Source organism: Mobula birostris, chromosome 3 (genome assembly GCF_030028105.1).
Source record: "Mobula birostris isolate sMobBir1 chromosome 3, sMobBir1.hap1, whole genome shotgun sequence".
Taxonomy (NCBI): domain Eukaryota; kingdom Metazoa; phylum Chordata; class Chondrichthyes; order Myliobatiformes; family Myliobatidae; genus Mobula; species Mobula birostris.
Window position 1 is genome coordinate 42180293 of NC_092372.1, and position 15994 is coordinate 42196286.

Consider the following 15994-nt stretch of genomic DNA (forward strand, 5'->3'; position numbering starts at 1 on the left):
GAGCGGAGGGGGCAGTGTGCGCGGCAGTGTCCAAGTGTAGTCAAGACTGGCAGCATGGGAATTTGTAGTGGGACGGATCCTTGTTATCAGAAATGTATTGACAACACCCCATATTGCCCTTATTGGTGTGTGCTATTCCAAGCCTCCTCGCAATTCGATCGAAATGTGCTCGCCCATAAATGTAATTATAGCAGACCTTGGGCCATTAGTAAAATAAGTCAGACCCCCGCAGTGGGAAAATCGATAATGCAGGATCATTTGAATTATGAATGCTTTGCATGGACAGGTGCTTTTTCGGTTGACCATTTTAGGGGTAACTGCGTGCAGACTTGGGATGTAACCCAAGGCCGAAGATACATAGTAGGTACCCCTCCACCCGAAGGTGCGTTGGATGTCCAGAACATTCCATTAGCAGACACTTGGTGGTTGTGCGGAATGGAGGAAGGCCTGAGATCCACGCTTCTCCTTAGTTGGGCAGATACATGTACACAGGTTATGCTGATTCAAGAAGTTGTAGTATCCCCTGAAGTACAATTTGACGCTCTGAAGCAGCAGACACTGCGGCGGAAGGGGCGAAAGTATGAACCTGACCCAACCATCCGAATCGATAGTATAGGACAGCCGAGAGTATACCTAACGAGTTTAAGGCAAGAAACGAGATTGCTGCTGGCTGGGAAGCAACTATACCTATAATAGGGATTAGCAAAAATGTTGAGTGGATAAATTACATATATTATAATCAACAGAGATTCATTAACTACACCGATGATGCGCTGGAGGCACTAGGACAACAGCTGAATGCAACTCGTAGAGTGGCGTAGCAGAATAGACAGGTGTTAGACTGGCTGTTGGCAGAAAAAGGAGGAGTTTGTGTAATGTTTGGAGAACAGTGTTGTACACTAGCCCAGAGGGATCATTTACCAGAGCAATGAACAAATTGAAAAGTCTGAGAAGAGAAGTTAGACAGAATGCAGGGTTCGGACATAAGTTATTTGACTGGTTAGATAGTAAACTAGGGGGATGGGGAGCATGGCTAACCAAGATAGCAATAACTGTAGGTATTGTATTGGTAAGATGTGCGATTGTTTTGTGTTGTTTTCTTCTGTGTCTCAAGTCACTTATAGTGCCGGCTGCAACAAAACGCTTTCCGATGCTCCTGGAAATTGCTGAATCAAGCCCAGTGGAAAGAGAAATACCGATGATGTATTGTTACAGCTTACACAACATGCAAGATGTACAGGAGGGAAATGATAATGTGGCAGTAGACTGTAAAGGCTCCTGAGTCTTTTTTCCTGTCTCAGACACGAAGGGACAGGTTTTTGGCTCAGTGGCCAAGGAAGGGAGGGAGAGAACACTTCGGGTTCTAAGCACAAGAAATTATAGTTTGACCCAGATTTGGGAGTAAATTCTGGAGTTTATTTGAGCTTTTGTGTATGGACTCGTAGCTTCCTCTCTCTGTGAGACCTATAGGTCTCAAAGGAGATATTATATTGGAAAACATTGTCATACTCTGTTTTCTAAGTGTTTATTTAAGTGTGCTTTTATTGTGCATTAAGTGTTTATTCAGATGTTGACCATGCCTTTACTATGCATTAAGTGTCTGTTATTGAGTGTGTAGGGGATTATTATGGTACTTCAGCTATGTAACCATTGAATGAAACCTGTGTACTTTTGACCCCTTGAGAAAACCCGAATGTAGCCAAGTAAGAGAGATAAGAGTAATTGATTTATTAGATAGAGTAAAACTTACAGCAATATGTTAATGCTGTGAACCCAGAAGGAGGCCTATAAAAAAATTGCTGTGTGAAACACTGTCCACTGCCTGTCTCAGCTTTGATTTGCAAATTAACGTTTAAAATTTCTTGAAGAAACTTTGGGGCTTCCTTGTCATTTGTAAAACCACGACATGAGTACTCTTGGAACAACCCACATCAAACTCATCCACGGAAAAGACATCTTTGAACTTCAACATCTTCTCTGTCAGTCTCCTTTCCCAACTTCCAGGCACCAGGAGTCACCAAAGTTGAATGATTTGGCTGTCAACTTCCCTGCTCCAGGAGATGGTCTCTCACCTGCTGTTCTCACAGGAAAATTAGACATTACAGTCACTGGAAGAAGATGTGTCATTGTCATCCCCTCCTGAGGGTGACCTCCCTCTCTGAGGTGTTCCTGACAATCACTGTCATCCTGTTTACCTGTACAACTGATGGCTTCTACAGTTTGGACCTCCCCAATACCCCAGCAGGTAAGCGTGACTCCTTTTTGTGATCTTCCAGAACATCCACCAGGAGGGCCTTAGCATCAGGCATTCTGGGAAATCTGGGTGTTTCCTGTCACTCTAGCTACATTCCCAGGCCATCACATGATGGGTTTCGACTGAGTGTACCACACAGTTCCTCATTTGTGCTTATCATCTGACCTAAGATGGGCTTGTACATCCTCAAAAATAGCACTGAACACCAGGTGAATGGGCAGGGTTTTCAGAAAGCTCTCTCCAATTCTTTCCTCGCAGGTTCTCACTAGCCTCCTCACAATATTATTTGTTCCCACAAGAATTGATGCTTCACCCTTCTCAACCGGGTCCAGACAGACCAACACTAACATACCAGGATCTCAGCTACTCCCTCATCTGCCTCCGAAAACTCCAGCTTCAACAACAAGTAACCATCATATGGGTAGTCATCAGTACTAAGGCCTCAGAGCTCTAGGGCACTGACTGGCGTCAATGGTAAATACCGTTTGAAGAAGGATCTGTACAGCAGAGTAACCTGAGAACCTGTGTCAATATGGATCTTGCATCATTCCCCTCGATCCTTTACAGAACTGCACAGATCTGTATATCAGCGAGACAAAACAACCACCTCAAGTGGATGGCCCAACATAGGGCTCACAGCTCAGGTCAAGACTCTGCTGTATATCGACACCTAAAAGGACAAGGGACATCCCTTTGATGACAGCAATGTGCACATTGTGGACAGGGAGGACAGGTGGTTTGAAAGTGGGGTGAAAGAAGGCCCCTTTGTCAAAGTGGAAAACCCATGCTTGAACGGAGGGGTTGGGGCACGACACCACCTATCAGCTACATACAGTGCAGTCCCTACATCTCTACCCCAGCATCTCCACAATAGTTCACACCTTCTTTCCCACAAAGATAAGACTAATGGTCCTCTTATTACCGCTACAACTCGCAACAACTTGCAGGTGATTGCTATGTTGGTATACAGCTCACAGAGTTTATAAGCCGGAAAACGACGCTCCATGGATCAGACTGAAGAAACCTCTTGGATGAGAGGGGAAATGTCCTCTGGACAACACAGCAAGTCCAGTTGCCTTGATTTGCTACTGCTTGACCTGGATGACTGAGAACCTTCATGCAGAATGAGAGAAAATGACAGTGGAGTTTAAGATGATGAGAAGCATAGATAGTAGACAGCCAGTGCCATATTTTTCTATTGTGGCAATGTTTAATATGAGAGGATATAATTTAACAAGATTGAAGGAAAGTATAGGGGGAAATGTTAGAGATAAGTTTTCTACACAGTTGAGTGGATATTGCATAGAATGCACCGCTGGGTGTAATGGTCGAGGCAGTTTCATTAGGGATATTTAAGATAATCAGAAGGCACATGAAAAAAAGGAGAATGGAGGACTATACAGGAGGGAAGAATTAAATGGAACTTGGAGTAGGTTAGCTGGCACAACATCATTGGTCAAAGGGCCTGTACTGTGCTGTACTATTCTGTGTTCTTTGGAGACATTGCAAATCTGCTCAATTCTTAACGAAATGGAGCCACTGCTGTGCTTTCTTCATGATTGCATCAGTGTTTTAGGGGCAAGAGAGATCCTCAGAGATATCAATGTGTAGGAACTGGAAGCTGCTCATCCTTTCCACTGCTGACTCCTCAATGAGAACTGGTGTGTGTTATCCCAACTTCCCCTTCTTGAAATCCACAATCAATTCTCTGGTCTTGCTGATGTTGAGTACGAAGTGGCTGTTGTGACAGCAGTCAGGTGGCCAATCTATCTCATTTGTATAAGCCTAATCATTGCCATCAGAAATTCTGCCAACAACAGCTCACTGACCGAGCAATCACTTGTACATTCCTACTCTCTTTATTATGTCATTCAGAGCCAAACACTAAGTTCAAACTTTTGCTTCCATTTTGATTGTTCATTTGATAGCAGTTGCCATATGACTAATATGTTACCAGTTTTAGTCATAAATATGGAATTAATTTTTAAAGACAAGTGTTTATTTCTAATGTTCACAGCAATAGAAACCTGCCCTGAATCAAACTGATTTTCAAAGGTGGAATATAATTCAGAAATGGAACCATATTTTCCAGAAGAAAAGCTAAATGGATTATTTTATTCGACACTGTTTTCCTGGCAATATTTACATGCCTTGAGTGCGATGAATGGAAAATCAATATCTCACTCTGATGAGGAAGAAAGAAACATTTGTCCTCCAGAGCCAGCTCTGCCATTCTATGAAGTTATAGTTGGCTCAACTTTCCTGCCCTCTCACAAAATCTCTTAATTTCCTTACTGATTAAAACTCTTTCTGTCCCAGCACAGCTTTCTTGGTCAAGGAATTCTAAATTTCCTCCAACATACTGCACTATTTGAAAATAGACAAATTTTAACCGCACTTTGATTCAATCTGATGTTCTTACATTCTTTAAGAAGGCAGCCATCACCCCAGTACCTAAGAAAAAACAAAAAAAACCTTAATGACTATTGCCTGATGACTCCGACATCCAGAGTCATGAAGTGCTTTGAGAGGCTAGATATGGTACGCAGTAACTCCAGCCTCCCAGACAAACTTGATGCTGCAATTCACTACTTCTGAAAAGGGTCTTCAGCAAATGCCATCTCCTGGAGCATCTGGACAGTATGTTTGACTATTATTTATTGTCTACAGCTCCATCTTCAATGCAATAAATCCAAGCAAACTCATCGCCAAACTCCTTGATCTGGGACTCAGCACATTCCTTTGCATCTGGATCCTTGACTTCCTGACCAACAAACTGGAACCGATAGGGTAGGCTCAACACCTTCATCGTGATGATTCTCATTTCACAAGGCTGTGTCCTCAGCCCCCTACTTGCACAGGGTCTTCAGATCCTCGTACACTCAAGACTCTGTGGCCAGCTTCTGCTCTACCTCCACCATGGTGGCCCCGTCTCAAATGATGATGAACTCGGATACTGGAAAGAGACTAAGAGCTTAGTAACATGCTGTCATGACAACAATCTTTTCTTCAATTCAGCAGAACAAAAGAGCTGGTCATTGACATCAGGAAGGAGGGTTTTGATCAACTGCTATCTTCATCAACATTGCTGAGGTTGAGAAGGTTGAGATCTGCAAGTTCCCAGGAGTGAACATCACCTGTTCTGGACCAACAGCTATACACCATGACCAAAATGCTCATGAATACCTCTAATTCCTCAGGAGGCGACAGAAATTTGCTATGTACCCTTTGAACCTTGCCTATTTTTATTGATGCAGCACAGGAAGCATTCTGTCTTGATGCGTTGTGGCAGCTGTACTGCTCATGACCACAAGGAGCTACAGAAAGTTATGGAGACAGCTCAGCTCATCCAGACAGGATAGTTGAATGTTCCTCTTGTGGGAAGTCAGAAGGCAGGGAGACTACCAGTGTCCACCTGCAGATTCTAACAATCCACGTTAAAGAGTTGGAGATGGAACACCGGATCATTTGGGAGGCTGAAGGGGTTTTAGATAGGATATATGGAGAGATAGTTATACCCAAAGTGCAGGACACTGGAGAACAGGTGACAGTCAGGAAGGGGAAAGGAGTTAAACAGCCAGTTAAACAGCCCTGTGGGCATCCCCCTCAACAACAGGTATACCACTATTTGTTTACTGTTCGTGGGGATGACCCAACAGAGAAAAGTCACAGCTGTCAGATCTCCGGCACTGAGTCTGCCTCTGTGACTCAGAAGGGAAGGTGGGGAGAAGAGACACACTGTGGTGATTGGGGATTCATTACTTAGGGGAACGGACAGGAGAGTCTGGGGATGAGAATTAGATTCCCAGATGGAACGTGGCCTCCCAGGAGCGAGGGACAGAAATATCTCGGATCAAGTCCTCTGCATTCTTAAATGGGAGGGTGAATAACCAGAGATCATGGTCCATGTAGGTACCAATGACATGGGTAGGACAAATGATGAAGGTCTGCAGAGGGAGTTAGGTGCCTATTTAAAAGGTAGGATCTCCAGGGCTGTGATCTCAGGATCACTACCTGATCCACGTGCTAGTGAGGCCAGAGCAAGGAAGATTATACAGTTTAACACGTGGCTAAGGAGTTGATGTAGGAGGGAGAGCATAACATTTTTGGATTGTTGGGCTCCTTCCAGGGAAGGTGGGAACTGTACAGAAGGGATGGTTTACACCTGAACTGGAGGGTGACTAATATCCTAGTGGGAAGGTTTGTTAATGCTGCACAGCGGGGTTTAAACTAGAGTTGCAGGGGACGGGAACCAGAGTGCCAGAATAGTTAGTGGAGAGGTTGTGGATGCAGATACAGGTAAGACCTCAGTGCAAGAGGTGCATTCCGTTCAAAAGTTAAATATTTACTTGATAGAACAAGGAACGTCACAGCACAGGGCAGGCCCTTCTGCCCATGAAGTTGTGACAACCTCCATAAAGCTTCTCCACAATCAACCTATGATATTTTAATGCCAGTTCTAATTATCTCAGAATCTAATTTTCTCCACTATCTACATCTCTAAAGTTATCAATGGTGCAAAGCAAGTCACTGCTGCTAGTGTAAAATGTCACCTATATGTGGTTCAGTTCACTTTCATAACTTACATTAGAGGCCAGGAATTTCACAGGGCAAGGAATTTGAGAATTATAGTTTTATTATTGCACTTTGCAGTAAAATGTTATGCAATGCAGAGAAGGTAAGGATAGAAGCAAGCCGGCCCTCTAGGCCAATTAATTGAGCATCAGTGTAAGTAAAGCAGAGTGAAGCAGGATTGTGATTACTCAGTACAGCTCTTCAGCATTCTTCAGCGGTAAATCAATTATAGACTGAATCCAATCAATGTATTTCTTTGTTAGTAAAGTGTACACCCCAGGTTTTTTGGCATTTGCGCATCCTCTGCCAAAGGACACAATCCCAGTATACTTTTTGCGGCATATCAAAGGTCCGCCTGAATCACCCTGGAAGAGAGAGACAAAGCATTAGCTAAAGTGACAGACTGCAAACTGTCAGTTTAACATCACATCACAATTCATTATCCATGTCCAGCTGTACCGAGGAGGTGTGAGTTTACTTTCGTAGCAAATGTAGGTAACCGGACTCACAAAGAGTCTTTTCATGGAATGTTTCTGATGGCCTGGATTGAGTTTATTCCTGAATCTTATTTGTTAACTAGGGGCTGTGCACAATTCCGATTGGATGGAGACAGACGTGAGAAGCAGAGGAACATCTGGAGAAATTTCTGAAATGCCTGGTTCGCTGCCGCCGCTACTGTGCGATCGAGGATCTCTGGAGAGAAGGCCCCAAAATCCCCGGCTTTGCCTGCTGCTGGCGACCGAGGCTGCGGTCGAAGTGTTCGGCAGAGATGGCGCTCGGTACTCGGTGTCGGAGGGCTGATCAGAGCTCGAAGTTTTCGGACGACTCAGAGTCGGACTGTGATCGGGCATTGCAGGGAGAGTTTTCTCGCTTCTCCCATTTGCCTGAGATGTGGGACTTTCGAGAGACTTTGAACTTTTTTACTATGCCATGGCATAGTTATAGTTATGGTTATGGTCTTCAAGTTATGGTATTGTTGCACTGTTGTAACTATATGTTATAATTATGTGGTTTTTGTTAGTTTTTCTGTGTGTCTGTGATATCACACCAGAGGAATATTGTATCGTTTCTTAATGCATGCATTACTAAATGACAATAAAAGAGGACTGCGTGTCCTCATAATCTAATCTAATCTAATTAGCCATTGTGTAGAAAACCGTCAGCCATCTACAATCTGTACCTCAGTTTGACTTCAAATTCTGGTGGAATGTTGAAGTTCCAGTGGCGTATCTAAGGTATGGCAGGTATGGCACGTGCCCTCGGTGCCACCTGAAGGGGGCGCCACTGAGCAGTTTCTATTAAAGTCAGACAAGCCATCCTCGGATGGTGAAAAAAGAATTTTCTTCAGATGTATGATCTGTCTTTGATTACCTTGGGTCAGAACCACTAGGATGGCCTTATTTCAGGGCATTGTGTAAGAAGATCATAAAACGTTTCTTCCCGAAGGAGGAGGAAAGTGGAGCTGAAAGACATCAGACACGAAAGAAACAAATGGCTGATGAGAAACCAAGAGAGGCTGGGTTAACAGCTAAGGAGGAAGTGAAAAGAGTCATGAAGGGAACACTTGACCGTCTTCACAGAGAAGTGGACGAAAGGTTCGCTTGTTTGCATGACACTGACACCAAGTTTGGCTTCCTTCTCAATGTCGAGGGAGGGACTGTGTTACGGCGCCGACAGTAATGACCTAAACAGGTAGTGTGAAAATTTGGGCGAATTGTACAGCTCTGATGTTGATGGACAGCAGCTATATGAAGAAATTTTGGATGGCAGAATGTTGCTATCAAGGCGGGTCAACATGAAAATATTAAGATCTGAAGAGCTTCTTGAATTTATTGTTCAGTGTAGAGATGAAAACGTCTTCCCCAATCTTCACATTGCTATTCGGATAATGCTAACCATCGCAGTTTCCATTGCCAGCTGTGAGAGATCATTCAGCAAGTTAAAACTAATACTTTCGTATTTGAGAGCCTCCATGGGTCAAGGCAGACTCTGTGATCTTGCTCTGCTGAGTGTAGAAAGAGAAGAAACTGGAAAAAACTGACTTTGATCACATCATTGATCAATTTGCATCAGTGAAAGCAAGGAAGGTGCAGTTATAATTTTCATGTAGTGCCATAATTTGTTAATTAAAAGATTAACGAGCTTGACTTGTATTTTTGAGATGATATTATGGTAAAGTTATCTAAAAGATGGGTGTCAGATGTTTGGACAGGGGCACAATTTCAGTGCTTGCCATAGACACTATTTTCCGTAGACACGCCCCTGGGAAGTTCAGAATGAAACAGATGTCAAGTGCCGGTGTAGCTGTCCCTCCACTCTGCCACTCAACTCTCCACTGAACCCAGCTCGTGCATCTGGCCAGATTCACTTTGTATCCGACCCCCCTGCTTTTAAGCAAAACTAGTTGACACAAGAACAGTAATCTCCTTCACTGAATGGAGTCACTGGTCTGTGAAATAACTAAATAACAGGAAATGGTCTATTAAATTTACTTTATCTTAACTGTTTTAATCATTTTGTATGATGATCAGTTGTCTTTAAACAATTTTCTTTAAATATGCTTGTGTAGTTTTTAATCATCTCTGATATTGTTCACTGTGAGCTGTTGAAGGCTGTCAGGATATTCATGGAGGCAAATCCTTAGGATCCAATTCCTGATTCTGCTCGGCGTCCCGATCATAGCCTGCCTCACAGGGCACCTCATGGGTACAGAGCGTCAGCCAGACTGACCCACTCTGTCCCCAACTGGATGTTAGGATCAGACAGAGCACTAGATCTAGCATGATCCTTATTTTCACATTGACATGATTTAGAATAAATTCTCTTTACAGTTTAGACATATCAATACGTTCCATTTCTCTGGATTGATTCTCTTTTCTTGCATCTGCCCATTTCATCATCACACTGATGGTAGACAAAGTTTAATGGTAGAGAAATCATAGTGAGTTATGTTGTCATCAAAATGCAGGGCCTAGAATGAGATTGTAGAAAATGCAAGAAAATAGTTCCTCCATAATCAACACATACACATTTACTTATCTGATTATTATTTTTTTAATCCACTTTGGGATGTGGACATAGCCTGTAAGTGTTGCATTTATGGCCTAATCTAGTTTCCTTTAGATTCCCTAAGGTAATGCTGGACCTCATTCTGAAGAGTTTTTTAATTCAGCTGAGTAGTCCTTCAGAAAGCAGGTAAGAGCCAGTCACAATAACACTGAGGAAGGGTGGAAAGTTTCAATCTATAGAAGGCACCAATGAATCACTGGGGTTTTTATACTTAATCCAGTAGCTTTATAGAAATATTACTGATAACGCGGCTAGACAGCATACTCACCTGACAAGAATCTGCTCTGCCTTTTCTGTCACCAACGCAGATCATGTCCTGGGTTATTTCAGGTCTATGATTGTAATAATTCTTGCTGTTGCATTTTCTGCGACCAATTACCTCGACCTCCACCTCTTGAAGTGTGTCAGAATAACGGCTTGTTTTTGTTTTTCTCCATCCTGCCACAGTGCACGTTGTTCCAGATTTCATGTCAGTGATTCCTCCTTTGGGTAGGTTGAGTACCTTCACATATTGGTTGATTTTTGCATTAGTCTCGAGCTGTTGACACAAAAACATTTAATTCACGTATTTGTGCTCCTATAAGTGAAGAATATCTTGAATGATGTCTTTGCCCCTGAAGAGATTTGTTAGTTCGTCTGTTTAAGTATTTTGTTTTCCAGAATTCTGTACTTTGCAGATAATCTGCTTTCTTTTTTTCAGATGATCAAAGGGAGAGAGACTCAGCTAAAAATGACCAATAAAATTCAATTTCAATTACATTTCACAAGATAGAATCGATAATTTGTCATGAAAATTGTGATGTGGGTGAGGGTCATAAAGCACTAATCCTACTGTGAAGGTTCTTCACTATCTCTCTTTCTTTGTTAATAACTAAACTCCAATAAGTTAGACTTAGCATCTGTCACACTTGTAATTAAAGTTTATATTTCATTTAATTTAAAGATACAACACAGTAACAGGCTCTTCCGGCCCAATGAACCCAGCCACCCAATTGTACCCATGTGACCAATTAACTTACTAACCCTTTCTATGTCAAGGACAAGGTTAACTGTGACATTGCCCAGGCTTAGACAGCTCAAGTTCAAGTTCAATTTATTGTCATTCAATCGTACACATGTACTCAGCCAAGTGAAACAACCTTCCTCCTGACCAAAGTCACAACACAGTACATACACCATAACACATGACACATAACACATAACACATGAAGTAATATTACCACAATTAAATTAACAAATAATAAGTTTCATAGTTAAAAAGTAAACAGTACGTGTTACTGACGCTTCATAACTGATGAGACCTGGGTGGTGGCAGGGAGTTCAGTCATGTTACAGCCCAGGGGAAGAAGCTGTTTCACATCCTAACAGTTCTTGTCCTATTTCTACAGAACCTCCTGCCTGATGGAAGGGAATCAAGGAGACTGTTGGACGGATGGGAGGGATCATTGCCAATACTAATGTTCTCCACAATCAATAATTCTCATCCAAGTCACAAAAGCCATTCAACAGTTATTGTTCAGTAAAGTAAACATTGCTAATAAGCAAATTAAAGATCTTAAACACTGCGTAAGAATGAGAAAAGAAATTCATACTTGCAGCAGCATGATATCATTTTTCATAGTCCTATTGTTGAATTTTGTAATGGGAATCTGTTTGATGATGCGCAGTCTTTGCTTACTTTTCTGATTCTGTGAAAGAGAATGTCCTCCAAGAACTGCTCGAAGAAACTGGCCTGATGCAATTGGCCTGTTACCAATCGAAAATAAAGATAATTAATCACACTTTGCTTAAAAAATAGTTTACAGAAATTCATCAGGAAGGCAACAATCAAATAGTAAACTTTATGGAAATATACAATTCAGCAACATTATATTTGGTAGTTAATGTGCAAATTCCAAAAGCCAATTAGTGTCCAAGCAAGGGCCAAGACTATACTGATTGAAATTGTTTCAAGGTGTTCATCTGACAAGCTCATTGTAAATTTCTCCTACGCTTACTTGGAGTGCTAAAATCTAGTTGTGGAACTGGTATCATACATTCAGTCACCTCTTCATTAGGTACACCTGTACACCTGCCTTCAATGCAAATATCCAATCAGCCAATCATGTGGCAACAACTCAGTCCATAAAAGCATGCAGACATGGTCAAGAGGTTCAGTTGTTGTTCAGACTAAATATCAGAATGAGAAAGAAATATGATCTAAGTGAATTTGACCGTGGAATGGTTGTTGGTGCCAGATGGGATGGTTTGAGTATCTGCTGGCCTCCTGGGATTTTCAGGCATAACGTTCTCTAGCTTTTACAGTGATAGTTGTGAAAAACAGGAAAAAGCATCCAGTGAGTAGCAGTTCTTTAGGCAAAAACGCTTTGTTGATGAGAGAGGGAAGATGAAAATAGCCAGAGTGGTTGAAGCAGACAGGAAATCGACAGTAACTCAAAGAACCACGCGTTACAACAGTGGTGTTCAGAAGAACATCTCTGAACTGACAGTATGTCAAACGTTGAAGTGGATGGGCTATGCAGAAGAAGATCATGAACATACACTCAGTGGCCACTTTTTTTTAGCTCCAAGAGGTACCTAATAATGTGGCCACTGAGTGTTTATCTGACCATTCAAACTGAAACGTGCTGATAAAAATAAATGCCAGTTATACAGTGATACACATATTAGTGACGATGTGACAACAGTGTAAAAGTAATTATTTTATGAAAGCTAGGATTGGGAGCTAAGCACTTGTATGTTAATCACAACATTTTTTTTATTCATACATGACATAGCGTACTTTTCACAGTGTGCTGCAGTTAGTACCCAGTTCGGTCTGATCAAAGCACCTCCGCAATAGGGAGCATACATACGGCTCCCGTTACGTCGTTGGAGAGATACCATATAAGGTCTTGAATGCGGTTTTACTTCATGACCTCCAATAATTTTAGCTCCGGGATCTGCAATATATAGAAGATACCGACATTTCATTTCACACGCGTGTTTATTCACACACAGGTTGTGAATGTCATTGACAACGCCAGCATTATTAGCCATCCCTAATTAACCTTGACAGGGATAACCCTGGAGTAGTTGTATCCTGCCTTGCACAGCAATTCGAATGTACAAGAGTGTAAGAAGGTGCGGAGAGTAATGGATTCAGCCCAATATGGCACTGGATGAATCGCTGTAGAAAGTGGGGGGTGGGGACGGAGAGGTAAAGGTCTGATTAGTGGTTGATTTCCTTTACAGATGGTGTACATTGCAGAGGATAATGTGTTGGATGCGGAGGCTGATGGGCTAGTAGGCAAGGACAAGAGGGACTCAATCACTATTACGGCAGAGGGAAGATGGGGTGAGCGTAGACGTACAGGAAATGGAGCAGATTCGGGTGAGGGGAGCATCAATAGTAGAGGGAGAGAAACCCAAAACCACATCTCGGGAATAGATGTGTCAAAGGTGTTCGAGGGAATTTGGGGATTAGCAATTTACATTTAACAAATGACTTTGGTCACAAGTGTTCGTATCTGAATATGAGTTGTGAATTTATTTTGGAGTGCATCTCTGAACAATGAGTTCATAAAAGTCATGAATCTCAGACCAGACAATGTTGACAAAAATTCATTAAAATCAGATGTCTGCGGTGTGCATGCAAGTTGGAAGGTGTGAAGTTTGGGCATAGTTTCAAACAAAGGATTGTCCCTATATTGTAAGTATAAAGTTGTCCTTTGATGTCGAGCACATAAAATATTGAGCCCCATGTTGGGCCTGGAGACCTTTCGACCAAAAGTGTCCCTGTATGATGCCTGCTGTACCTTGTTTTGTCGAATAAGGAAGCTGCTTTGTATCTACCAGTAATTTTCTCCAGTGATTTCATTCACGCAACAACATTTGGTGTCAGGAGTGGGATACCTTCCCAACCCATCATGTGGCCAGCGATTTTAGCAGTCTTAAGACAGTGAATATTTTTAAAAATAGCACTTACACTTGGATCTGTTCAGGTCGGTGCTACACGGGAACATGAGAAATTACGATCACAGAAACTCATTCGTTCGGGGAGCTGCATTTCAGCCCACACGTTTTGCGAGTGTGATGGAAGGGAATACAGCAAACGTCATGAGTTCAGGTGCTCAAAAGTGGCAGATTGCGGAGTACATACTCTGCGGTTTTAAGTAAGTGCTGTTTAGCTGGTACCCGTCATTTATATTTCGCAGAGTGTGGGAATTATTGTGGAGATATTTCAGGGAGAGATTCACCAGATGCACCCTAAAGATATACACAAGTTGGTAGAAGCGAAGAGCCCAAGGAATACGTGGAACCGTACGGCACAGGGGGTGCGGGATTGTCCATGGGCAACTACCGGAAACGCCAAACAATGAAGAAAGATATTGCTCTTTTAAAGGAGAAGTGAGGCAGCGACTGGGGGGAGGTGGGAATAACTGGGGAACGATAATGGCAGTGAGCTGATGAGACAGCCACAGAAACATAGAAAACCTACAACACAATACAGGCCCTTTGGCCCACAAAGCTGTGCCGAACATGTCCCTACCTTAGAACTATCTAGGCTTTACCCATAGCCCCCTATTTTTCTAAGCTCCATGTAGCCATCCAAGAGTCTGTTAAAAGACCGTATTGTTTCCATCTCCACACCGCCGCCAGCAGTCCATTCCACGCACTCACCACCCTCTGCGTAAAAACCTTACCCCTGACATGTCCTCTGTACATATTTCCAAGCACCTTAAAACTATGCCCTCTCATGCTAGCCATTTCAGCCCTGAGGAAAAGCCTCTGACTATCTACATGATCAATGCCTCTCATTATCTTGTACACCTCTATCAGGTCACCTCTCATCCTCTGTTGCTTCAAGGAGAAAAGGCCGAGTTCACTCAACCTATTCTCATAGGGCATGCTCCCCAATCCAGGCAACATCCTTGTAAATCTCCTCTGCACCCTCTCGATGGTTTTCACGTTTCTTCCTGTAGTGAGGCGATTAGAATTGAGCACAGTACTCCAAGTGGGGTCTGACCAGTGTCCTATATAGCTGCAAAATTATATTCAATAGCTTCTCATTAATCATCAAGATAATAGTACTTAGTTAAAAATTAAATATTATGAAGTAGATTTACAGGAAAAATTGGTAGTAATGCAAGGAGACACAAGAAACAGCAGATGCCACAGACTGGAGAAACAATAAACCGACACTTCTACAATTTCCTTCCCTCCATAGATGCTGCTTGACATGTTGCTCAATGAAATTTTGTAACCACATTTTATATAGTTGCGTCCTCTCCAAATAAGAAATAAAATTACAATTAAAAACAATGAAGTAGGCATCTATTGGCATATATAGAAGATAAATATTAATGTAGCTAAAACAGAAAATGTACAGTACTTACCATAAACCATGCTTATAATGTGCATCATAAATTAAATATAATTAAAATAAATGCTTTCATGAATGGAAAGTATTTAAGTATTCAGTATTTTGCTACTTACACGCTGGAGCTAGGAAGATGACAGATAAAACAAGTGGATTGTATACTGAAGGAATCATTATTGTTTCTTCTGTGATAACACCAAAGTTATTGAATTTATAATGAACTTAGAGGGAAGTGGTTTATTTATTTCAGTGTCCCACCAATACCCTAAACCACTAATGAACTTGAACGTTTGCAAATCTACTGTTCTGAATCAACATCAGTTATGAAAGTCACATGACAGGGTCAAAGTGAACCAGAAATTTTCAGCAAACATTATGGGTTTCAGAAAGGGATTGCTTTTAATTCTGATGTCAAAAACCAATCTTCCGTCTGTGAACTCACTTTACACCGCTCGCTGTCGGAGCAGTGCTGCCAGGATAATTAAGGACATGACCCACCCAGCCAGCAGACTTTTTGTCCCTCTTCCCTCCGGGAGAAGGCTCAGGAGTTTGAAGACTCGTACGGCCAGATTTGGGAACAGCTTCTTTCCAACTGTGGTAAGACTGCTGAACGGATCCTGACCCGGATCTGGGCTGTACCCTCCAAATATCCGGACCTGCCTCTCAGTTTTTTTGCACTACCTTACTTCCCATTTTTCTATTTTCTATTTATGATTTATAATTTAAATTTTTAA

General features: G+C 42.1%; 1 protein-coding gene across 1 annotated transcript; it reads right to left on the reverse strand.

Moving 5' to 3' along the window:
- Positions 1 to 6938: 6938 nt before the first annotated feature.
- LOC140194573 (granzyme K-like) lies at positions 6939 to 15445 on the reverse strand. The gene is made up of 5 exons (XM_072251793.1): positions 15377 to 15445; positions 12681 to 12840; positions 11491 to 11644; positions 10167 to 10436; positions 6939 to 7194 (listed from the first exon to the last, which is right to left on the reverse strand). The coding sequence occupies exons 1-5, from the start codon at positions 15432 to 15434 to the stop codon at positions 7018 to 7020; spliced, it is 819 nt and encodes a 272-aa protein (XP_072107894.1). The 5' UTR covers positions 15435 to 15445; the 3' UTR covers positions 6939 to 7017.
- Positions 15446 to 15994: the final 549 nt, after the last annotated feature.